Raw genomic sequence first — 26,873 nt, 5'->3', positions numbered from 1 at the left:
TGCACTATAGGGAAGAAAGGTTGCCATTCTCTGGTCTAAAGTAGTGCACTATATAGGGGAAATAGGGTGCCATTCTCTGAGTCTAAAGTAGTGCACTATATAGGGAATAGGGGTGCCATTCTCTGGTCTAAAGTAGTGCACTATATGAGAATAGGGTGCCATTCTCTGGTCTAAAGTAGCGTGCTATATAGGGAATAGGGTACCATTCTCTGGTCTAAAGTAGCGCACTATATAGGGAATAGGGTGCCATTCTCTGGTCTAAAGTAGTGCACTATATAGGGAATAGGGTGCCATTCTCTGGTCTAAAGTAGTGCACTATATGGAATAGGGTGCCATTCTCTGTCTAAAGTAGTGCACTATATAGGAATAGGGTGCCATTCTCTGGTCTAAAGTAGTGCACTATATAGGGAATAGGGTGCCATTCTCTGGTCTAAAGTAGTGCACTATATAGGGAATAGGGTGCCATTCTCTGGTCTAAAGTAGTGCACTATATGGGAATAGGTACCATTCTCTGGTCTAAAGTAGTGCACTATATAGGGAATAGGGTGCCATTCTCTGGTCTAAAGTAGTGCACTATAGAGGGGAATAGGGTGCCATTCTCTGGTCTAAAGTAGTCACTATATAGGAAATAGGGTGCCATTCTCTGGTCTAAAAGTAGTGCACTTATAGGAATAGGGTGCCATTCTCTGGTCTAAAGTAGTGCACTATATAGGGAATAGGGTACCATTCTCTGGTCTAAAGTAGTGCACTATATAGGGAATAGGTGCCATTCTCTGGTTAAAGTAGTGCACTATATAGGGAATAGGGTGCCATTCTCTGGTCTAAAGTAGTGCACTATATAGGGAATAGGTGCCATTCTCTGGTCTAAAGTAGTGCACTATAGGGGAATAGGGTGCCATTCTCTGGTCTAAAGTAGGCACTATATAGGGAATAGGGTACCATTCTCTGGTCTAAAGTAGTGCACTATATAGGGAATAGGTGCCATTCTCTGGTCTAAAGTAGTGCACTATAGGGAATAGGTGCCATTCTCTGGTCTAAAGTAGTGCACTATAGAGGAATAGGGTGCCATTCTCTGGTCTAAAGTAGTGCACTATAGGGAATAGGTGCCATTCTCTGGTCTTAGTGCACTTATGTAGGGAATAGATTGTGGTGGGAGCCAGTGAATAGGAACCTGTGATTGATAGCCTAATCATTCATTTACCAATGACTTTCCTATTACAGTACAATCACCCCTCATATCTTGAACTAGCTGTTTTCCTTCACTACTGTATAATCATCCCACATACAGTGGGGGAAAAAAGTATTTAGTCAGCCACCAATTGTGCAAGTTCTCCCACTTAAAAAGATGAGAGAGGCCTGTAATTTTCATCATAGGTACACGTCAACTATGACAGACAAAATGAGGGAAAAAAATCCAGAAAAATCACATTTGTAGGGATTTTTAATGAATTTATTTGGCGAAATTATGGTGGACAATAATTATTTGGTCAATAACAAAATTTTCTCAATACTTTGTTATATACCCTTTTGTTGGCAATGACACAGGTCAAACGTTTTCTGTAAGTCTTCACAAGGTTTTCACACACTGTTGTTAGTATTTTGGCCCATTCCTCCATGCAGATCTCCTCTAGAGCAGTGATGTTTTGGGGCTGTCGCGCTGGGCAACACGGACTTTCAACTCCTCCAAAGATTTTCTATGGGGTTGAGATCTCGGGGAGACTGGCTAGGCCACTCCAGGACCTTGAAATGCTTCTTACGAAGCCACTCCTTTGTTGCTCGGGAGGTGTGTTTGGGATCATTGTCATGCTGAAAGATCCAGCCACGTTTCATCTTCCAATGCCCTTGCTGATGGAAGGGAGGTTTTCACTCAAAATCTCCACTATACATGGCCCCATTCATTCTTTCCTTTACACGGATCAGTCGTCCTGGTCCCTTTGCAGAAAAACAGCCCCAAAGCATGATGTTTCACCCCCATGCTTCACAGTAGGTATGGTGTTCTTTGGATGCAACTCCAGCATTCTTTGTCCTCCAAACACGACGAGTTGAGTTTTTACCAAAAAGTTCTATTTTGGTTTCATCTGACCATATGACATTCTCCCCAATCCTCTTCTGGATCATCCAAATGTACTCTAGCAAACTTCAGACGGGCCTGGACATGTACTGGCTTAAGCAGGGGGGACACGTCTGGCACTTCCAGGATTTGAGTCCCCGCAAGGCGTAGTGTGTTACTGATGGTAGGCTTTGTTACTTTGGTCCCAGCTCTCTGCAGGTCATTCACTAGGTCCCCCGTGTGGTTCTTGGGATTTTTGCTCACTGTTGTTGTGATCATTTTGACCCCACAGGGTGAGATCTTGCGTGGAGCCCCAGATCGAGAGGGAGATTATCAGTGATCTTGTATGTCTTCCCATTTCCAATAATTGTTCTCACAGTTGATTTCTTCAAACCAAGCTGCTTACCTATTGCAGATTCAGTCTTCCCAGCCTGGTGCAGGTCTACAATTTTGTTTCTGGTGTCCTTTGACAGCTCTTTGGTCTTGGCCATAGTGGAGTTTGGAGTGTGACTGTTTGAGGTTGTGGACAGGTGTCTTTTATACTGATAACAAGTTCAAACAGGTGCCATTAATACAGGTAACGAGTGAGGACAGAGGAGCCTCTTAAAGAAGAAGTTATCAGGTCTATGAGAGCCAGAAATCTTGCTTGTTTGTAGGTGACCAAATACTTATTTTCCACCATAATTTGCAAATAAAGTCTTAAAATCCTACAATGTGATTTTCTGGATTTTTTTTTCTCATTTTGTCTGTCATAGTTGACGTGTACCTATGATGAAAATTACAGGCCTCTCTCATCTTTTTAAGTGGGAGAACTTGGACCATTGGTGGCTGACTAAATATACTAATAAACTTTTTTTCCCCACTGTAACTTAAACTAGCTGTTTTCCTATTACAGTATAATCACCCCTCATATCTTAAACTAGCTGTTTTCCTATTACAGTATAATCACCCCTCATATCTTAAACTAGCTGTTTTCCTATTACAGTATAATCACCCCTCATATCTTAAACTAGCTGTTTTCCTATTACAGTATAATCACCCCTCATATCTTAAACTAGCTGTTTTCCTATTACAGTATAATCACCCCCCATATCTTAAACTAGCTGTTTTCCTATTACAGTATAATCACCCCCCATATCTTAAACTAGCTGTTTTTCCTATTACAGTATAATTCACCCCCTCTTATCTTAAACTAGCTGTTTTCCTACTACAGTATAATCACCCCTCATATCTTAAACTAGCTGTTTTCCTATTACAGTATAATCACCCCCCATATCTTAAACTAGCTGTTTTCCTATTACAGTATAATCACCCCTCATATCTTAAACTAGCTGTTTTCCTATTACAGTATAATCACCCCTCATATCTTAAACTAGCTGTTTTCCTATTACAGTATAATCATCCCCCATATCTTAAACTAGCTGTTTTCCTATTACAGTATAATCACCCCTCATATCTTAAACTAGCTGTTTTCCTATTACAGTATAATCACCCTCATATCTTAAACTAGCTGTTTTCCCTATTACAGTATAATCACCCCTCATATCTTAAACTAGCTGTTTTCCTACTACAGTATAATCACCCCCATATCTTAAACTAGCTGTTTTCCTATTACAGTATAATCACCCCCTCATATCTTAAACTAGCTGTTTTCCTACTACAGTATAATCACCCTCTATCTTAAACTAGCTGTTTTCCTATTACAGTATAATCACCCCCCATATCTTAAACTAGCTGTTTTCCTATTACAGTATAATCACCCCTCATATCTTAAACTAGCTGTTTTCCTATTACAGTATAATCACCCCTCATATCTAAACTAGCTGTTTTCCCTATTACAGTATAATCACCCCTCATATCTTAAACTAGCTGTTTTCCTATTACAGTATAATCACCCCTCATATCTTAAACTGCTGTTTTCCTATTACAGTATAATCACCCCTCATATCTTAAACTAGCTGTTTTCCTATTACAGTATAATCACCCCTCATATCTTAAACTAGCTGTTTTCCTACTACAGTATAATCACCCCCATATCTTAAACTAGCTGTTTTCCTATTACAGTATAATCACCCCTCACATCTTAAACTAGCTGTTTTCCTACTACAGTATAATCACCCCTCATATCTTAAACTGGCTGTTTTCCTATTACAGTATAATCACCCCCCATATCTTAAACTAGCTGTTTCCTATTACAGCATAATCACCCCTCATATCTTAAACTAGCTGTTTTCCTATTACAGTATAATCACCCTCATATCTTAAACTAGCTGTTTTCCTATTACAGTATAATCACCCCCCATATCTTAAACTAGCTGTTTTCCTATTACAGTATAATCACCCCCATATCTTAAACTAGCTGTTTTCTATTACAGTATAATCACCCCCCATATCTTAAACTAGCTGTTTTCCCTATTACAGTATAATCACCCCTCATATCTTAAACTAGTTGTTTTCCTACTACAGTATAATCACCCCTCATATCTTAAACTAGCTGTTTTCCATTACAGTATAATCACCCCCATATCTCAAACTAGCTGTTTTCCTATTACAGTATAATCACCCTCATATCTTAAACTAGCTGTTTTCCTATTACAGTATAATCACCCCCTCATATCTTAAACTAGCTGTTTTCCTATTACAGTATAATCATCCCCCATATCTTAAACTAGCTGTTTTCCTATTACAGTATAATCACCCCTCATATCTTAAACTAGCTGTTTTCCTATTACAGTATAATCACCCCTCATATCTTAAACTAGCTGTTTTCCTATTACAGTATAATCACCCCTCATATCTTAAACTAGCTGTTTTCCTACTACAGTATAATCACCCCCCATATCTTAAACTAGCTGTTTTCCTATTACAGTATAATCACCCCTCATATCTTAAACTAGCTGTTTTCCTACTACAGTATAATCACCCCTCATATCTTAAACTAGCTGTTTTCCTATTACAGTATAATCACCCCCCATATCTTAAACTAGCTGTTTTCCTATTACAGTATAATCACCCCTCATATCTTAAACTAGCTGTTTTCCTATTACAGTATAATCACCCCTCATATCTTAAACTAGCTGTTTTCCTATTACAGTATAATCATCCCCCATATCTTAAACTAGCTGTTTTCCTATTACAGTATAATCACCCCTCATATCTTAAACTAGCTGTTTTCCTATTACAGTATAATCACCCTCATATCTTAAACTAGCTGTTTTCCATTACAGTATAATCACCCCTCATATCTTAAACTAGCTGTTTTCCTATTACAGTATAATCACCCCTCATATCTTAAACTAGCTGTTTTCCTATTACAGTATAATCACCCCTCATATCTTAAACTAGCTGTTTTCCTATTACAGTATAATCATCCCCCATATCTTAAACTAGCTGTTTTCCTATTACAGTATAATCATCCCCATATCTTAAACTAGCTGTTTTCCTATTACAGCACAATCACCCCTCATATCTTAAACTAGCTGTTTTCCCTATTACAGTATAATCACCCTCATATCTTAAACTAGCTGTTTTCCTACTACAGTATAATCACCCCTCATATCTTAAACTAGCTGTTTTCCTATTACAGTATAATCACCCCCCATATCTTAAACTAGCTGTTTTCCTATTACAGTATAATCACCCCTCATATCTTAAACTAGCTGTTTTCCTATTACAGTATAATCACCCCTCATATCTTAAACTAGCTGTTTTCCTATTACAGTATAATCACCCCTCATATCTTAAACTAGCTGTTTTCCTATTACAGTATAATCACCCCCCATATCTTAAACTAGCTGTTTTCCTATTACAGTATAATCACCCCCCATATCTTAAACTAGCTGTTTTCCTATTACAGTATAATCACCCCTCATATCTTAAACTAAATGTTTCCTTCTCCACAGTAAAATCATCCCTCATATCTGAAACTGGCTGTTTTCCTATTACAGTATAATCACCCCTCATATCTTAAACTAGCTGTTTTCCTATTACAGTATAATCACCCCTCATATCTTAAACTAGCTGTTTTCCTATTACAGTATAATCACCCCCATATCTTAAACTAGCTGTTTTCCTATTACAGTATAATCATCCCCCATATCTTAAACTAGCTGTTTTCCTATTACAGTATAATCACCCCTCATATCTTAAACTAGCTGTTTTCCTATTACAGTATAATCACCCCTCATATCTTAAACTAGCTGTTTTCCTATTACAGTATAATCACCCTCATATCTTAAACTAGCTGTTTTCCTATTACAGTATAATCACCCCCATATCTTAAACTAGCTGTTTTCCTATTACAGTATAATCACCCCTCATATCTTAAACTAGCTGTTTTCCTATTACAGTATAATCACCCCTCATATCTTAAACTAGCTGTTTTCCTATTACAGTATAATCACCCCTCATATCTTAAACTAGCTGTTTTCCTATTACAGTATAATCACCCCTCATATCTTAAACTAGCTGTTTTCCTATTACAGTATAATCACCCCTCATATCTTAAACTAGCTGTTTTCCTATTACAGTATAATCACCCCTCATATCTTAAACTAGCTGTTTTCCTATTACAGTATAATCACCCCTCATATCTTAAACTAGCTGTTTTCCTATTACAGTATAATCACCCCTCATATCTTAAACTAGCTGTTTTCCTATTACAGTATAATCACCCCTCATATCTTAAACTAGCTGTTTTCCTATTACAGTATAATCACCCCTCATATCTTAAACTAGCTGTTTTCCTATTACAGTATAATCACCCCTCATATCTTAAACTAGCTGTTTTCCTATTACAGTATCACCCCTCATATCTTAAACTAGCTGTTTTCCTATTACAGTATAATCATCCCCCATATCTTAAACTAGCTGTTTTCCCATTACAGTATAATCACACCTCATATCTTAAACTAGCTGTTTTCCTATTACAGTATAATCACCCCTCATATCTTAAACTAGCTGTTTTCCTATTACAGTATAATCACCCCTCATATCTTAAACTAGCTGTTTTCCTATTACAGTATAATCACCCCTCATATCTTAAACTAGCTGTTTTCCTATTACAGTATAATCATCCCCCATATCTTAAACTAAATGTTTCCTTCTCCACAGTAAAATCATCCCTCATATCTGAAACTGGCTGTTTTCCTTCACTACAGTATAATTTGTTTCCAGGAGGCTGGACGGTGTGGTGTTTGACTGTGATGTGTTTTTGTTTCCAGGAGGCTGGACGGTGTGCTGTTTGACTGTGATGTGTTTTTGTTTCCAGGAGGCTGGACGGTGTGGTGTTTGACTGTGATGTGTTTTTGTTTCCAGGAGGCTGGACGGTGTGCTGTTTGACTGTGATGTGTTTTTGTTTCCAGGAGGCTGGACAGTGTGCTGTTTGACTGTGATGTGTTTTTGTTTCCAGGAGGCTGGACGGTGTGCTGTTTGACTGTGGTGTGTTTTTGTTTCCAGGAGGCTGGACGGTGTGGTGTTTGACTGTGATGTGTTTTTGTTTCCAGGAGGCTGGACGGTGTGCTGTTTGACTGTGGTGTGTTTTTGTTTACAGGAGGCTGGACGGTGTGCTGTTTGACTGTGATGTGTTTTTGTTTCCAGGAGGCTGGACGGTGTGCTGTTTGACTGTGATGTGTTTTTGTTTCCAGGAGGCTGGACGGTGTGGTGTTTGACTGTGATGTGTTTTTGTTTCCAGGAGGCTGGACGGTGTGGTGTTTGACTGTGATGTGTTTTTGTTTCCAGGAGGCTGGACGGTGTGCTGTTTGACTGTGGTTGTGATGTGTTTTTGTTTCCAGGAGGCTGGACGGTGTGCTGTTTGACTGTGATGTGTTTTTGTTTCCAGGAGGCTGGACGGTGTGGTGTTTGACTGTGATGTGTTTTTGTTTCCAGGAGGCTGGACGGTGTGCTGTTTGACTGTGATGTGTTTTTGTTTCCAGGAGGCTGGACAGTGTGCTGTTTGACTGTGATGTGTTTTTGTTTCCAGGAGGCTGGACGGTGTGCTGTTTGACTGTGGTGTGTTTTTGTTTCCAGGAGGCTGGACGGTGTGGTGTTTGACTGTGATGTGTTTTTGTTTCCAGGAGGCTGGACGGGTGTGCTGTTTGACTGTGGTGTGTTTTTGCTTACAGGAGGCTGGACGGTGTGCTGTTTGACTGTGATGTGTTTTTGTTTCCAGGAGGCTGGACGGTGTGCTGTTTGACTGTGATGTGTTTTTGTTTCCAGGAGGCTGGACGGTGTGGTGTTTGACTGTGATGTGTTTTTGTTTCCAGGAGGCTGGACGGTGTGGTGTTTGACTGTGATGTGTTTTTGTTTCCAGGAGGCTGGACGGTGTGCTGTTTGACTGTGGTTGTGATGTGTTTTTGTTTCCAGGAGGCTGGACGGTGTGCTGTTTGACTGTGATGTGTTTTTGTTTCCAGGAGGCTGGACGGTGTGGTGTTTGACTGTGATGTGTTTTTGTTTCCAGGAGGCTGGACGGTGTGCTGTTTGACTGTGGTTGTGATGTGTTTTTGTTTCCAGGAGGCTGGACGGTGTGGTGTTTGACTGTGATGTGTTTTTGTTTCCAGGAGGCTGGACGGTGTGCTGTTTGACTGTGGTTGTGATGTGTTTTTGTTTCCAGGAGGCTGGACGGTGTGGTGTTTGACTGTGATGTGTTTTTGTTTCCAGGAGGCTGGACGGTGTGGTGTTTGACTGTGATGTGTTTTTGTTTCCAGGAGGCTGGACGGTGTGCTGTTTGACTGTGATGTGTTTTTGTTTCCAGGAGGCTGGAGGGTGTGCTGTTTGACTGTGATGTGTTTTTGTTTCCAGGAGGCTGGACGGTGTGCTGTTTGACTGTGATGTGTTTTTGTTTCCAGGAGGCTGGACGGTGTGCTGTTTGACTGTGATGTGTTTTTTGTTTCCAGGAGGCTGGACGGTGTGCTGTTTGACTGTGATGTGTTTTTGTTTCCAGGAGGCTGGACGGTGTGCTGTTTGACTGTGATGTGTTTTTGTTTCCAGGAGGCTGGACGGTGTGCTGTTTGACTGTGATGTGTTTTTGTTTCCAGGAGGCTGGACGGTGTGCTGTTTGACTGTGATGTGTTTTTGTTTCCAGGAGGCTGGACGGTGTGCTGTTTGACTGTGATGTGTTTTTGTTTCCAGGAGGCTGGACGGCGTGGTGTTTGACTGTGATGTGTTTTTGTTTCCAGGAGGCTGGACGGTGTGGTGTTTGACTGTGATGTGTTTTTGTTTCCAGGAGGCTGGACGGTGTGCTGTTTGACTGTGATGTGTTTTTGTTTCCAGGAGGCTGGAGGGTGTGGTGTTTGACTGTGATGTGTTTTTGTTTCCAGGAGGCTGGAGTGTGTGGTGTTTGACTGTGATGTGTTTTTGTTTCCAGGAGGCTGGAGGGTGTGGTGTTTGACTGTGGTTGTGACGTACGTTGGATCCAGCTTTGGCAGCAGAGAGGAGAGGCGGGGCTTCACACCCAGATGCTCTTCTGCAGAACCGGAGCCTCTAAGATACGACTGAAACACATGTACATCACCTTATGTGGTATGGAAACACACACACACACACACACACACACACACACACACACACACACACACACACACACACACACACACTAACCACACACACACTAACCACACACACACACACACACACACACACACACTAACCACACACACACACTAACCACACACACACACACACACACACACACACACACACACACACACACACACACACACACACACACACACACACACACACACACACACACACTAACCACACACACACACACACACACACACACACACACACACACACACACACACACACACACACACACACACACACACACACACACACACACACACACACACACACACACACACACACTGACCACACACACACACACACACACACACACACACACACAACCCACATAACTCTGGTCCTCTGTAGCTCAGCTGGTACGGCATATTATTATTATTATAACCTTTCAACTAATATTACAACATGAAAATCCACAACATCGTCTGAGCTCTTTTCTCTTTATACAGGAACATTGACATTTTAGTCATTTAGCGACGCTCTTATCCAGAGCCACTTACAGTTTTAGTGAGTGCATATATTTTCATACTTTTTTTTCTTCATACTGGCCCCCCGTGGGAAACGAACCCACAACCCTGGCGTTGCAAGCGCCATGCTCTACCAACTGAGCTACACGGGGCCAGTACACCCACTCATATGTCTGAGGAAGTTATCATGGACCCGTCTTCAGTTAGCAGGTCACAGTTGTGAGCCAGTTTGTTTCGTTTTGTGTGTCTCAACATCTGCTGCTCTTTCTACAGGAGCACACAGTGATCTGCTGCTCTTTCTACAGGAGCACACAGTGATCTGCTGCTCTTTCTCCAGGAGCACACAGTGATCTGCTGCTCTTTCTACAGGAGCACACAGTGATCTGCTGCTCTTTCTACAGGAGCACACAGTGATCTGCTGCTCTTTCTACAGGAGCACACAGTGATCTGCTGCTCTTTCTACAGAAGCACACAGTGATCTGCTGCTCTTTCTACAGGAGCACACAGTGATCTGCTGCTCTTTCTACAGGAGCACACAGTGATCTGCTGCTCTTTATCCAGGAGCACACAGTGATCTGCTGCTCTGTTCTCTGTATTAGTGTTGTCATGACACCTGGCTGCCAGAGGCCTCTTAGTCATGTCTGTATCTGGACCCCAGACTATCACAGCGGTGATACATACAGTCGAAAAAGGGAAATGAACAGTAAACATTACACTCACAAAAGTTCCAAAAGAATAAAGACATTTCAAATGTCATATTATGTCTATATACAGTGTTGTAACAATGTGCAAATAGTTAAAGTACAAATGGGAAAATAAATCAACATAAATATGGGTTGTATTTACAATGGTGTTTGTTCTTCACTGGTTGCAACAGGTCACACATCTTGCAGCTGTGATGGCACACTGTGGTTTTTCACCCAGTAGATAAGGGAGTTTATCAAAATTGGGTTTGTTTTCAAATTCTTTGTGGATCTGTGTAATCTGAGGGAAATATGTGTCTCTAATATGGTCATACATTTGGCAGGAGGTTAGGAAGTGCAGCTCAGTTTCCACCTCATTTTGTGGGCAGTGTGCACATAGCCTGTCTTCTCTTGAGAGCCAGGTCTGCCTACGGCGGCCTTTCTCAATAGCAATGCTATGCTCACTGAGTCTGTACATAGTCAAAGCTTTCCTTAAGTTTGGGTCAGTCACAGTGGTCAGGTATTCTGCCACTGTGTACTCTCTGTTTAGGACCAAATAGCATTCTAGTTTGCTCTGTTTTTTTGATAATTCATTCCAATGTAATTCTCTTTTTGTTTTCTCATGATTTGGTTGGGTCTAATTGTGTTGTTGTCCTGGGGCTGTGTGGGGTCTGTTTGTGTTTGTGAACAGAGCCCCAGGACCAGCTTACTTAGGGGACTCTTCTCCAAGTTCATCTCTCTGTAGGTGATGGCTTTGTTATGGAAGGTTTGGGAATCGCTTCCTTTTAAGTGGTTATAGAATTTAACGGCTCTTTTCTGGATTTTAATAATTAGCGGGTATCGACCTAATTCTGCTCTGCATGCATTATTTGGTGTTTTACGTTGTACATAGAGAATATTTTTGCAAAATTCTACGTGCAGTCTCAATTTGTTGTTTGTCCCATTTTGTGAATTCTCAGTTGGTCAGTGGAGTCCAGACCTCACAACCATAAAGGGCAATGGGTTCTATAACTGATTCAAGTATTTTTAGCCAGATCCTAATTGGTATGTCAAATTTTATGTTCCTTTTGATGGCATAGAAGGCCCTTCTTGCCTTGTCTCTCAGATCGTTCACAGCTTTGTGGAAGTTACCTGTGGCGCTGATGTTTAGGCCGAGGTATGTGTACAGTACCAGTCAAAAGCTTGGACACACCTCCTCATTCCAGGGTGTTTCTTAATTTTTACCATTTTCTACATTGTAGAATAATAGTGAAGACATCAAAACTATGAAATAACACATATGGAATCATGTAGTAACCAAAAAAGTGTTAAACAAATCAAAATATATTTTAGATTTTAGATTCTTCAAATAGCCACCCTTTGCCTTGATGACAGCTTTGCACACTCTTTGCACCTTTGTCTCCAAGCTTTTGACTGGTCTGTAGTTTTTGTGTGCTCTAGGGTGTCAACGGTGTCAACGGTGTCAACGGTGTCTAGATGGAATTTGAATTTGTGGTCCTGGCAACCGGACCTTTTTTGGAACACCATTATTTTTGTCTTACTGAGATTTACTGTCAGGGCCCAGGTCTGACAGAATCTGTGCAGTAGATATAGGTGCTGCTGTAGGCCCTCCTTGGTTGGGGACCGAAGCACCAGATCATCAGCAAACAGTAGACATTTGACTTTAGATTCTAGTAGGGTGAGGCCGGCTGCTGCAGACTGTTCTAGTAAAATGATTGATTTCCCCCTCCAGGATGGAGAAGCTGTCTTCATTAAAGTAAGGGGATTCTATTGGGGGGATATAGGTAGCATACATGAGGACATTTTTCTCTCTCTCTCTCTCTCTCTCTCTCTCTCTCTCTCTCTCTCTCTCTCTCTCTCTCTCTCTCTCTCTCTCTCTCTCTCTCTCTCTCGCTCTCTCTCTCTCTCTCCTGTCTCTCTCTCTCTCTCTCTCTCTCTGTCTCTCTCTCTCTCTCGCTCTCTCGTTCTCTGTGTCCCTCTCGCTCTGTCTCTGTCTCTCTCTCTCTCTCTCTCTCTCTCTCTCTCTCTCTCTCTCTCTCTCTCTGTCTCTCTCTCTCTCTCTCTCTCTGTCTCTCTTTCTCTCTCTCTCTCTCTCTCTCTCTCTCTCTCTCTCTCTCTCTCTCTCTCTCTCTCTCTCTCTCTCTCTCTCTCTCTCTCTCTCTCTCTCTCTCTCTCTCTCTCTCTGTCTCTCTCTCTCTCTCTCTCTCTCTCTCTCTCTCTCTCTCTCTCTCTCTCTCTCTCTCTCTCTCTCTCTCTCTCTCTCTGTCTCTCTCTTCCTCCTCCAGACGTGCCAGAGATCAGTGTAAGTCACAGCAGTGGCCTGACGGTGATGGAGGGTGATAATGTAACAGTCAGCTGTAACGGGTCAGGAGCTCCCCTCCCCGAAGTCGACTGGACCGTCGCCGGACTACACTCCATCAACACACACCTGGTGAGGCGTACAAACACAGGCACGCACGCACGGATGGACGCACACACACACGTACGCACCGGTACTCACATGTACGCAGGCATGCACGCAAGCTCACACAGATCACCCTATACATCTCCTCTTCTCTAGTCCTCCAGTCTAACGGTAGTCTAATGTCCACCGACCCTATACATCTCCTGTCCTCCAGTCTAACGGTAGTCTAATGTCCACCGACCCTATACATCTCCTCTCCTCTAGTCCTCCAGTCTAACGGTAGTCTAATGTCCACCGACCCTATACATCTCCTGTCCTCTAGTCCTCCAGTCTAACGGTAGTCTAATGTCCACCGACCCTATACATCTCCTGTCCTCTAGTCCTCCAGTCTAACGGTAGTCTAATGTCCACCGACCCTATACATCTCCTCTCCTCTAGTCCTCCAGTCTAACGGTAGTCTAATGTCCACCGACCCTATACATCTCCTGTCCTCTAGTCCTCCAGTCTAACGGTAGTCTAATGTCCACCGACCCTATACATCTCCTCTCTCTCCTAGTCCTCCAGTCTAACGGTAGTCTAATGTCCACCGACCCTATACATCTCCTGTCCTCTAGTCCTCCAGTCTAACGGTAGTCTAATGTCCACCGACCCTATACATCTCCTCTCCTCACCTCTCATCTCCTCAATCAATCAATTGTATTTATTTTTACATTTGCAGATGTCACAAAGTGCTTATACAGAAACCCAGCATTAAAACCCCAAACAGCAAGCAATGCAGATGTAGAAGCACGGTGGCTAGGAAAAACTCCCTAGAAAGGCAGAAACCTAGGAAGAAACCTAGAGAGGAACCAGGCTCTGAGGGGAAAAACTCCCTAGAAAGGCAGGAACCTAGGAAGAAACCTAGAGAGGAACCAGGCTCTGAGGGGTGGCCAGTCCTCTTCTGGCTGTGCCGGGTGGAGATTATAAGAGTACATGGCCATTAAGGCCAGATCGTTCTTCAAGATGTTCAAATTTTCATAGATGACCAGGGGGCTCAAATAGTCATTATAGGCCTCCCTAGTGGTGCAGCGGTCTAAGGCACTGCAGTGCTTGAGGCGTCACTACAGATCCGGGTTCGATCCCGGACTGTGTCGCAGCCATCCGTGACCGGGAGACCCATGAGGCGACACACAATTGGCCCAGCGTGGTCCGGGTTAGAGGAGGGTTTGGCCGGCCGGGATGTCCTTGTCCCATCGCACTCTAGCGGCTCCTTGTGGCGGGCCGGGCGCCTGCAAGCTGACTCGGTCACCAGCTGTACGGTGTTTCCTCCATTTGGGGCCGGCTGGCTTCCCGGTTCAGCGAGCAGTGTGTCAAGAAGCAGTGCGGCTTGGCAGGGTCGTGTTTCGGAGGATGCGTGGCTCTCGACCTTTGCCTCTCCCGAGTCCGTACGGGAGTTGCAACGATGGGACAAGACTGTAACTACCAATTGGGGAGAAAAAGGGGTAAAAAGAATAAGAAAAACCTAAAAAATATATATATTGTCATTATAGAGGCTGCAACAGGTCAGCACCTCAGGAGTAAATGTCAGTTGACTTTTCATAGCCAAGCATTCGGAGGTAGAGAGAGAGAGAGAGAGAGAGAGAGAGAGAGAGAGAGAGAGAGAGAGAGAGAGAGAGAGAGAGAGAGAGAGAGAGAGAGAGAGAGAGAGAGAGAGAGAGAGAGAGAGAGAGAGAGAGAGAGAGAGAGAGAGAGAGAGATATGTGTATTGTGGTCTAATACCTTGTTCTCCTCTCCTCTCCAGTCTAATGTCTACTGGCCCAACATCCATTCTATTAACCTGACGCTAGTCAACGTAAGTCGAGACGACAACAGCTTCCTGCTCACCTGCATAGCAGAGAACATGGTGGGAATGACCAACGCTTCCATCCAGCTGGCTGTACACTGTAGGTTACCATCCACTGGGGTGTGTGTGTGTGTGTGTGTGTTGGGGATGATAACCATCGGACGGTTATATACAGTATGGGGTGTCTCCCAAATGGTACCCAATACCCTTTCTAGTGCACTACTTCTGCCCTGGGCTCATAGGGCTCTGCACTATTCAGGGACTATATTGAGGAAACATGTACTATGACTGTGACATCTGGTTGTCCCACCTAGCTACCAGGTGACTGTGATATGTGGTTGTCCCACCTAGCTACCAGGTGACTGTGATATGTGGTTGTCCCACCTAGCTACCAGGGGACTGTGATATGTGGTTGTCCCACCTAGCTACCAGGTGACTGTGATATGTGGTAGTCCCACCTAGCTACCAGGTGACTGTGACATCTGGTTGTCCCACCTAGCTATCAGGTGACTGTGATATGTGGTTGTCCCACCTAGCGACCAGGTGACTGTGATATGTGGTTGTCCCACCTAGTTACCAGGTGACTGTGATATGTGGTTGTCCCACCTAGCTACCAGGTGACTGTGATATGTGGTTGTCCCACCTAGCTACCAGGTGACTGTGATATGTGGTTGTCCCATCTAGCTACCAGGTGACTGTGATATGTGGTTGTCCCACCTAGCTACCAGGTGACTGTGATATGTGGATGTCCCACCTAGCGACCAGGTGACTGTGATATGTGGTTGTCCCACCTAGCTACCAGGTGACTGTGATATGTGGTTGTCCCACCTAGCTACCAGGTGACTGTGATATGTGGTTGTCCCACCTAGCTACCAGGGGACTGTGATATGTGGTTGTCCCACCTAGCTACCAGGTGACTGTGATATGTGGTAGTCCCACCTAGCTACCAGGTGACTGTGATATGTGGTTGTCCCACCTAGCTACCAGGTGACTGTGATATGTGGTTGTCCCACCTAGCTACCAGGTGACTGTGACATCTGGTTGTCCCACCTAGCTACCAGGTGACTGTGATATGTGGTTGTCCCACCTAGCTACCAGGTGACTGTGATATGTGGTTGTCCCACCTAGCTACCAGGTGACTGTGATATGTGGTTGTCCCACCTAGCTACCAGGGGACTGTGATATGTGGTTGTCCCACCTAGCTACCAGGTGACTGTGATATGTGGTTGTCCCACCTAGCTACCAGGTGACTGTGATATGTGGTTGTCCCACCTAGCTACCAGGTGACTGTGATATGTGGTTGTCCCACCTAGCTACCAGGTGACTGTGATATGTGGTTGTCCCACCTAGCGACCAGGTGACTGTGATATGTGGTTGTCCCACCTAGCTACCAGGTGACTGTGATATGTGGTTGTCCCACCTAGCTACCAGGTGACTGTGATATGTGGTTGTCCCACCTAGCTACCAGGTGACTGTGATATGTGGTTGTCCCACCTAGCTACCAGGTGACTGTGATATGTGGTTGTCCCACCTAGCTACCAGGTGACTGTGATATGTGGTTGTCCCACCTAGCTACCAGGTGACTGTGATATGTGGTTGTCCCACCTAGCTACCAGGTGACTGTGATATGTGGTTGTCCCACCTAGCTACCAGGTGACTGTGATATCTGGTTGTCCCACCTAGCTACCAGGTGACTGTGATATGTGGTTGTCCCACCTAGCTACCAGGTGACTGTGATATGTGGTTGTCCCACCTAGCTACCAGGTGACTGTGATATGTGGTTGTCCCACCTAGCTACCAGGTGACTGTGATATGTGGTTGTCCCACCTAGCTACCAGGTGACTGTGATATGTGGTTGTCCCACCTAGCTATCTGAAGATGAATGACTCACTAACTGTAAGTGTCTGTGGAGGAGAGCGGCTGCTGAATGACCAACAGGTCTTCATCTATCACCTCTACTCAGGGCTGGAATGTCTTGACATCTAGCTAATCAATGCTTTTAATCAATCAATTAACTGCCAGAGAGAACATAACAACAATCTGTACTGTAGACCTCAATGCCCGTTGATTGGAAACACACTGTATTTTATGGCAGTCTTTCTAATATTGTCTTTAGCATGATTTAAGGTTGTGAAAGCTACTGAGCTATTTCAGGTGTACCGGCTGTGATGACTCGTTAGAGAGCGCTGAGAACAGAAGGATTGGAATATGGATTAGATTAATGCCAAACAAGCCTGGAGAATAATTGACAGCCTTTACCGTCTTAACAGAATACATCTATTACCAGGTGGAGCAGGGGAATTATGCAGGTACATTTAGGATCCAATGAGATGTTGTCTTGGTAATGACGTTAAATTGATGTGGCCAATGAGCTGGCTACACCCTACAGCCTGTGATGCTAGCTCACACCCTGATACAGGATGCCTCCCAGATGGCACCCTATTCCCTATATAGTGCACTACTTTAGACCAGAGAATGGCACCCTATTCCCTATATAGTGCACTAATTTAGACCAGAGAATGGCACTCTATTCCCTATATAGTGCACTACGTTAGACCAGAGAATGGCACCCTATTCCCTATATAGTGCACTACTTTAGACCAGAGAATGGTACCCTATTCCCTATATAGTGCACTACTTTAGACCAGCAATGCAGATGTAGAGGCACGGTGGTTAGGAAAAACTCCCTGGAAAGGCCGGAACCTACATTTTACATTTACATTTTAGTCATTTAGCAGACGCTCTTATCCAGAGCGACTTACAGTTAGCACATACATTATTTTATCGAACCCACAACCCTGGCGTTGCAAACGCCATGCTCTACCAACTGAGCTACATCCCCTGGGAAGAAACCTAGAGAGGAACCAGGCTCTGAGGGGAAAAACTCCCTAGAAAGGCAGGAACCTAGGAGGAAACCTAGAGAGGAACCAGGCTCTGAGGGGTGGCCAGTCCTCTTCTGGCTGTGCAGGGTGGAGATAGTACATGGCCATTAAGGCCAGATTGTTCTTCAAGAAGTTCAAACGTTCATAGACAGCAGGTGAGAGAGAGAGAGAGAGAGAGAGAGAACAGCAGATCCGGGACAAGGTAGCACGTCCGGTGAACAGGTCAGGGTTCCATAGCCGCAGGCAGAACTGGAGCAGCAGCACGACCAGGTGGACTGGGGACGGCCGGGAGTCATCAGGCCAGTTAGTCCTGAGGCATGGTCCTAGGGCTCAGGTCCTCCGGGAGGGGAGGGAGAGAGGGAGAGAGGGAGAGGACTGGGGACAGCCAGGAGTCATCAGGCCAGGTAGTCCTGAGGCATGGTCCTAGGGGCTCAGGTCCCTCCGGGAGGGGAGGGAGAGAGGGAGAGAGGGAGAGGACTGGGGACAGCCAGGAGTCATCAGGCCAGGTAGTCCTGAGGCATGGTCCTAGGGCTCAGGTCCTCCGGGAGGGGAGGGAGAGAGGGAGAGAGGGAGAGGACTGGGGACAGCCAGGAGTCATCAGGCCAGGTAGTCCTGAGGCATGGTCCTAGGGCTCAGGTCCTCCGGGAGGGGAGGGAGAGAGGGAGAGAGGGAGAGGACTGGGGACAGCCAGGAGTCATCAGGCCAGGTAGTCCTGAGGCATGGTCCTAGGGCTCAGGTCCTCCGGGAGGGGAGGGAGAGAGGGAGAGAGGGAGAGGACTGGGGACAGCCAGGAGTCATCAGGCCAGGTAGTCCTGAGGCATGGTCCTAGGGCTCAGGTCCTCCGGGAGGGGAGGGGAGGGAGAATTAAAGCTGTGTGTCTTTCTGGGTAAGTCTCTAAGAGCTTTCCACACCTGGATTGTGCTACATTCGTCCATTACTCTTTTCAAAATTCTTCAAGTTCTGTCAAATTGTTTGTTGATCATTACTAAACAACCATTTTCATGTCTTGCCTTATCTTTAATCTGAGTCTAGAGGAAAGTCTTTGTCCTCAGGCCTGGAGAGAAGCCAAAGGCATTCCGCTACCCAAGAGTGGTAAAGCAGCCTTTACTGGTTTTAACAGCAGACCTATCAGCTTGCTGCCAGCTCTTAGCAAACTGTTGGAAAAAATTGTGTTTGACCAAATACAATGCTATTTCTCTGTAAACAAATTAACAACAGACTGTCAGCATGCTTATAAAGAAGGGCACTCAACATGCACTGATGATTGATTTAAATAAATTGATAATAAGAAGATTGTGGGAGCTGTACTGTTAGATTTCGGTGCAGCCTTTAATATTATTGACCATAACCTGTTGTTAAGAAAACTTACCTGTTATGGCTTTTCAACCTCTGCCATATCGTGGATTCAGAGCTACAGTGGGGAGAACAAGTATTTGATACACTGCCGATTTTGCAGGTTTTCCTACTTACAAAGCATGTAGAGGTCTGTAATTTTTATCATAGGTACACTTCAACTGTGAGAGACGGAATCTAAAACAACAATCCAGAAAATCACATTGTATGATTTTTAAGTAATTAATTTGCATTTTATTGCATGACACAAGTATTTGATCACCTACCAACCAGTAAGAATTCCGGCCCTCACAGACCTGTTAGTTTTTCTTTAAGAAGCCCTCCTGTTCTCCACTCATTACCTGTATTAATCTGCACCTGTTTGAACTCGTTACCTGTATAAAAGACACCTGTCCACACACTCAATCAAACAGACTCCAACCTCTCCACAATGGCCAAGACCAGAGAGCTGTGTAAGGACATCAGGGATAAAATTGTAGACCTGCACAAGGCTGGGATGGGCTACAGGACAATAGGCAAGCAGCTTGGTGAGAAGGCAACAACTGTTGGCGCAATTATTAGAAAATGGAAGAAGTTCAAGATGACGGTCAATCACCCTCGGTCTGGGGCTCCATGCAAGATCTCACCTCGTGGGGCATCAATTATCATGAGGAAGGTGAGGGATCAGCCCAGAACTACACGGCAGGACCTGGTCAATGACCTGAAGAGAACTGGGACCACAGTCTCAAAGAAAACCATTAGTAACACACTACGCCATCATGGATTAAAATCCTGCAGCGCACGCAAGGTCCCCCTGCTCAAGCCAGCGCATGTCCAGGCCTGTCTGAAGTTTGCCAATGACCATCTGGATGATCCAGAGGAGGAATGGGAGAAGGTCATGTGGTCTGATGAGACAAAAATAGAGCTTTTTGGTCTAAACTCCACTCGCCGTGTTTGGAGGAAGAAGGATGAGTACAACCCCAAGAACACCATCCCAACCGTGAAGCATGGAGGTGGAAACATCATTCTTTGGGGATACTTTTCTGCAAAGGGGACAGGATGACTGCACCGTATTGAGGGGAGGATGGATGGGGCCATGTATCGCGAGATATTGGCCAACAACCTCCTTCCCTCAGTAAGAGCATTGAAGATGGGTCGTGGCTGGGTCTTCCAGCATGACAACGACCTGTAACACACAGCCAGGGAAACTAAGGAGTGGCTCCGTAAGAAGCATCTCAAGGTCCTGGAGTGGCCTAGCCAGTCTCCAGACCTGAACCCAATAGAAAATCTTTGGAGGGAGCTGAAAGTCCGTATTGCCCAGCGACAGCCCCGAAACCTGAAGGATCTGGAGAAGGTCTGTATGGAGGAGTGGGCCAAAATCCCTGCTGCAGTGTGTGCAAACCTGGTCAAGACCTACAGGAAACGTATGATCTCTGTAATTGCAAACAAAGGTTTCTGTACCAAATATTAAGTTCTGCTTTTCTGATGTATCAAATACTTATGTCATGCAATAAAATACAAATTAATTACTTAAAAATCATACAATGTGATAAAAATTACAGACCTCTACATGCTTTGTAAGTAGGAAAACCTGCAAAATCGGCAGTGTATCAAATACTTGTTCTCCCCACTGTATATATACAGTGTTGTAACGATGTGCAAATAGTTAAAGTACAAATGGGAAAATAAATCAACATAAATATGGGTTGTATTTCCAATGGTGTTTGTTCTTCACTGGTTGCCCTTTTCTTGTGGCAACTGGTCACACATCTTGCAGCTGTGACGGCACACTGTGGTATTTCACCCAGTAAATAAGGGAGTTGAATAATTCCCTACATAGAGTAGTGCACTACTTTTGACCAGGGCCCAGCACCCTATACCCTACATAGTGCACTACTTTTGACCAGGGACCATAAAGGCTCTATTGAAAAGTAGTGCACTATATAGGGAATAGGGTACCATTTGGGAGGCAGACCAGGCAGACAGGTTTAGCTGCTTCCTGTGTGTATCTCTGTACGCTCTGGATAAGAGCGTCTGCTAAATGGTCTCTCTGGATAAGAGCGTCTGCTAAATGACTCTCTGGATAAGAGCGTCTGCTAAATGACTCTCTGGATAAGAGCGTCTGCTAAATGACTCTCTGGATAAGACCGTCTGCTAAATTACTCTCTGGATAAGAGCGTCTGCTAAATGACCTAAATGTAAATGTATCCTGCAACTGCTTTCTTCTGTTAATGTAGTTACAGGATGAGTCATAGGGCCCTAGTCAAAAGTAGTGCACTACTCTATGTAGGGAATAGGGTGCTGGGCCCTGGTCAAAAGTAGTGCACTACTCTATGTAGGGAATAGGGTGCTGGGCCCTGGTCAAAAGTAGTGCACTACTCTATGTAGGGAATAGGGTGCTGGACCCTGGTTCTGGGAGAGCTGCCATTTTACTGCTTATTCAGGGAAATACTGTCATGGAAATGTGGAACCAACTGGATTATAGTTCTGATATCTGGGTTTTAATCATATCAGTGTTTTCAGCTCTCACACAGCTGATCTTATGGATCATCATCTCTGGCGTAATGTTTTGCATTGTGAAATCTAGCTTGTGGAATTGAAAGGCCAACCATGAATTAAAGTTAGATCCACCATTGTGTGTCAAAACCCTCACAGTTTCCTCTGCTCCCCTTACAGTTCCACCAGTCATCCTGAAACTGGCCGAGCCATGCCGTGTCAAAACCCTCACAGTTTCCTCTGCTCCCCTTACAGTTCCACCAGTCATCCTGAAACTGGCCGAGCCTGAGCGGCGCCATGACACCTGCATAGAGTTCACAGTGAGAGGCTATCCCTCCCCCACACTGCGATGGTACCACAAACAGGTGGGATTTCATTACTTTTTATTCATCTCTATTATGGAAAGCAGCATTTACAAATCCTGCTCCTGGCGACCCCAAGAGGTGCATGTTTTAGTTTTCTCCCGGGGACTACACAGCTGACTGAAATCATCAAAGGCTTGATGATGAGCTGGTTGTTTCAATCAGGTGAGTAGTGCTGGGAAAAAACCCCCAAAAAGGATTCAGAACCAATGATGTAAAGAGTCTGGGTCTTTTGAAAAGGTTGAAAAATAAACTTTATTCTGATCATTATTGTACACAGAGAGAGATCCTGCAGAGTGACTACATCAGAACAGAGATGGATTTCTACCAGGACTATCTGGAGGGCTGTCTGACTTTTAAGAACCCAACACACTTCGACAATGGGAACTACACGCTGGAGGCCTCCAACTCCCTGGGGACCGTCACCAAGACCGTCTACGGACACTTCCTCATGGCACCGCCCTTTGACCCCGACCCTGACGGTAACCACAACATCTTCTTAGACAGGGACAACGTACAACAAAAATATAATTCTCAGAACAGTGAGAAATTATTTAGCTAAAAGCAAATGGATGCATTGCGCCAGATTTAGCTAAATGCACATTTGGATTATTCAATTTGGAGCTTCTAGTGGTAGAAGACAGTTAAGTCTGACACCTAAGAATCGGTGGCATATTAGCACGATAAATGGAAGCAGAATATCATTCATATCACTCATTCATTCATTCATTCAATCATTTACATGACCCTTTTTCATCTCATTTTCAGAAATTGTGGAATATGGTGTTTTGACTTACTAGTGTTATTATATTATATTGGCCCTGCTGTAGCTCAGTTGGTAGAGCATGGCGCTTGCAACGCAAGGGTTGTGGGTTCGTTTCCCACGGGGGGCCAGTATGAAAAATGTATGCACTCACTAATTGGAAGTCGCTCTGGATAAGGGGGGGGCTTTGAGGTGAATAGTTATGCACCTATTTTTTTTGTCTTATTTCTTGTTTGTTTCACAACAAAAAATATTTTGCATCTTCAAAGTGGTAGGCATGTTGTGTAAATCAAATTATACAAACCCCCCAAAAATCCGTTTTAATTCCAGGTTGTAAGGCAACAAAATAGGAAAAATGCCAAGGGGGGTGAACACTAATACCAAGGGGGGTGAATACTAATACCAAGGGGGGTGAATACTAATGCCAAGGGGGGTGAATACTAATACCAAGGGGGGTGAATACTAATACCAAGGGGGGTGAATACTAATGCCAAGGGGGGTGAATACTAATGCCAAGGGGGGTGAATACTAATACCAAGGGGGGTGAATACTAATGCCAAGGGGGGTGAATACTAATACCAAGGGGGGTGAATACTAATACCAAGGGGGTGAATACTAATGCCAAGGGGGGTGAATACTAATGCCAAGGGGGTGAATACTAATGCCAAGGGGGTGAATACTAATGCCAAGGGGGTGAATACTAATACCAAGGGGGTGAATACTAATGCCAAGGGGGGTGAATACTAATACCAAGGGGGGTGAATACTAATACCAAGGGGGTGAATACTAATGCCAAGGGGGTGAATACTAATACCAAGGGGGTGAATACTAATGCCAAAGGGGGGTGAATACTAATGCCAAGGGGGTGAATACTAATGCCAAGGGGGGTGAATACTAATGCCAAGGGGGGTGAATACTAATGCCAAGGGGGGTGAATACTAATGCCAAGGGGGGTGAATACTAATACCAAGGGGGTGAATACTAATGCCAAGGGGGGTGAATACTAATGCCAAGGGGGGTGAATACTAATGCCAAGGGGGGTGAATACTAATGCCAAGGGGGTGAATACTAATACCAAGGGGGGTGAATACTAATGTCAAGGGGGTGAATACTAATGCCAAGGGGGGTGAATACTAATACCAAGGGGGGTGAATACTAATGCCAAGGGGGGTGAATACTAATGCCAAGGGGGGTGAATACTAATGCCAAGGGGGGTGAACACTAATACCAAGGGGGGTGAATACTAATGCCAAGGGGGGTGAATACTAATGCCAAGGGGGGTGAAAACTAATGCCAAGGGGGGTGAATACTAATGCCAAGGGGGTGAATACTAATGCAAAGGGGGGTGAATACTAATGCCAAGGGGGGTGAATACTAATGCCAAGGGGTGAATACTAATGCCAAGGGGGGTGAATACTAATGCCAATGGGAGTGAATACTAATGCCAAGGGGGGTGAATACTAATACCAAGGGGGGTGAATACTAATACCAAGGGGGTGAATACTTTCCCAAGCCGCTGTAGGGAACTTGGCCTGCGTGCGATGCTTTGATGTCAGTACGTTGAAGAAGAGACCATTATTCATCCATTGATGAATGGTGATGAAATATCCGTTTGGTTTCTGTGTCCTTCCAGATAGACCAGGATAAACCTGATACAGAGGCTATTTATTTTGGCCTATTGCCGTTGTATATTTGGTACATTTACTTGTATAATTTTTTGTATGATATGGCGCTTTCACCATTGGATCACCAAAACCTGCAAATTAATCTAGTCAACCTGTCTTGCCTGCTGTACACACCTTCTCTATTCATCTACTGTCCATAATGTCTATACACACCATCCTATATAACTACTGCTGCACCATTATATGTATATGTATTTATATTCCGGTCTCTGACATTGCTCGTTCTGGTATTTCTTAATTTCTATGTCATTTGTATTTTTCTGGATTATGTGTGTGTTGTATATTTTTTTATTGCTAGGTATTACTGCACTGTTGGAGCTAGAAACACAAGCATTTAGCTGGGTATTACTGCACTGTTGGAGCTAGAAACACAAGCATTTAGCTAGATATTACTGTACTGTTGGAGATAGGAACACAAGCATTTAGCTGGGTATTACTGCACTGTTGGAGCTAGAAACACAAGCATTTAGCTGGGTATTACTGCACCGTTGGAGCTAGAAACACAAGCATTTAGCTGGGTATTACTGCACTGTTGGAGCTAGAAACACAAGCATTTAGCTGGGTATTACTGCACTGTTGGAGCTAGAAACACAAGCATTTAGCTGGGTATTACTGCACTGTTGGAGCTAGAAACACAAGCATTTAGCTGGGTATTACTGCACTGTTGGAGCTAGAAACACAAGCATTTAGCTGGGTATTACTGCACTGTTGGAGCTAGAAACACAAGCATTTAGCTGGGTATTACTGCACTGTTGGAGCTAGAAACACAAGCATTTAGCTGGGTATTACTGCACTGTTGGAGCTAGAAACACAAGCATTTAGCTAGATATTACTGTACTGTTGGAGATAGGAACACAAGCATTTAGCTGGGTATTACTGCACTGTTGGAGCTAGAAACACAAGCATTTAGCTGGGTATTACTGCACTGTTGGAGCTAGAAACACAAGCATTTAGCTGGGTATTACTGCACTGTTGGAGATAGAAACACAAGCATTTAGCTGGGTATTACCACACTGTTGGAGCTAGAAACACAAGCATTTAGCTGGGTATTACTGCACTGTTGGAGATAGAAACACAAGCATTTAGCTGGGTATTACTGCACTGTTGGAGCTAGAAACACAAGCATTTAGCTGGGTATTACTGCACTGTTGGAGCTAGAAACACAAGCATTTAGCTGGGTATTACTGCACTGTTGGAGATAGAAACACAAGCATTTAGCTGGGTATTACTGCACTGTTGGAGCTAGAAACACAAGCATTTAGCTGGGTATTACTGCACTGTTGGAGCTAGAAACACAAGCATTTAGCTGGGTATTACTGTACTGTTGGAGCTAGAAACACAAGCATTTAGCTGGGTATTACTGCACTGTTGGAGCTAGAAACACAAGCATTTAGCTGGGTATTACAGCACTGTTGGAGCTAGAAACACAAGCATTTAGCTGGGTATCACTGCACTGTTGGAGCTAGAAACACAAGCATTTAGCTGGGTATTACTGCACTGTTGGAGCTAGAAACACAAGCATTTAGCTGGGTATTACTGCACTGTTGGAGCTAGAAACACAAGCATTTAGCTGGGTATTACTGCACTGTTGGAGCTAGAAACACAAGCATATAGCTAGGTATTACTGCACTGTTGGAGCTAGAATAGAAACACAAGCATTTAGCTGGGTATTACTGCACTGTTGGAGCTAGAAACAGAAGCATTTAGCTGGGTATTACTGCACTGTTGGAGCTAGAAACACAAGCATTTAGCTGGGTATTACTGCACTGTTAGAGCTAGAAACACAAGCATTTAGCTGGGTATTACTGCACTGTTGGAGCTAGAAACACAAGCATTTAGCTGGGTATTACTGCACTGTTGGAGCTAGAAACACAAGCATTTAGCTGGGTATCACAGCACTGTTGGAGCTAGAAACACAAGCATTTAGCTGGGTATCACAGCACTGTTGGAGCTAGAAACACAAGCATTTAGCTAGGTATTACTGCACTGTTGGAGCTAGAAACACAAGCATTTAGCTGGGTATTACTGCACTGTTGGAGCTAGAAACACAAGCATTTAGCTGGGTATTACAGCACTGTTGGAGCTAGAAACACAAGCATTTAGCTGGGTATTACTGCACTGTTGGAGCTAGAAACACAAGCATTTAGCTGGGTATTACAGCACTGTTGGAGCTAGAAACACAAGCATTTAGCTGGGTATTACTGCACTGTTGGAGCTAGAAACACAAGCATTTAGCTAGGTATTACTGCACTGTTGGAGATAGGAACACAAGCATTTAGCTGGGTATTACTGCACTGTTGGAGCTAGAAACACAAGCATTTAGCTGGGTATTAGAGCACTGTT

At 44.2% G+C, this 26,873-nt stretch overlaps 1 protein-coding gene across 1 annotated transcript in view; it reads left to right on the top strand.

The window, feature by feature from the left end:
• Positions 1-9,207: 9,207 nt before the first annotated feature.
• LOC121556879 (NT-3 growth factor receptor-like) overlaps positions 9,208-26,873 on the top strand; it is a 33,486-nt gene continuing 15,820 nt past the window's right edge. Inside the window, exons 1-5 of the mRNA XM_045218323.1 lie at positions 9,208-9,568; positions 13,070-13,215; positions 14,969-15,110; positions 21,976-22,085; positions 22,363-22,564. Coding sequence (XP_045074258.1) covers positions 9,505-9,568; positions 13,070-13,215; positions 14,969-15,110; positions 21,976-22,085; positions 22,363-22,564 — 664 coding nt within the window. The 5' untranslated portion in view covers positions 9,208-9,504. The remainder of the gene's footprint in view (positions 9,569-13,069; positions 13,216-14,968; positions 15,111-21,975; positions 22,086-22,362; positions 22,565-26,873) is intronic.

Source organism: Coregonus clupeaformis, unplaced genomic scaffold (genome assembly GCF_020615455.1).
Source record: "Coregonus clupeaformis isolate EN_2021a unplaced genomic scaffold, ASM2061545v1 scaf1503, whole genome shotgun sequence".
Taxonomy (NCBI): domain Eukaryota; kingdom Metazoa; phylum Chordata; class Actinopteri; order Salmoniformes; family Salmonidae; genus Coregonus; species Coregonus clupeaformis.
The sequence above is the reverse complement of the archived record's forward strand: the minus strand, read 5'-3'. Positions and strand labels throughout refer to the sequence as shown.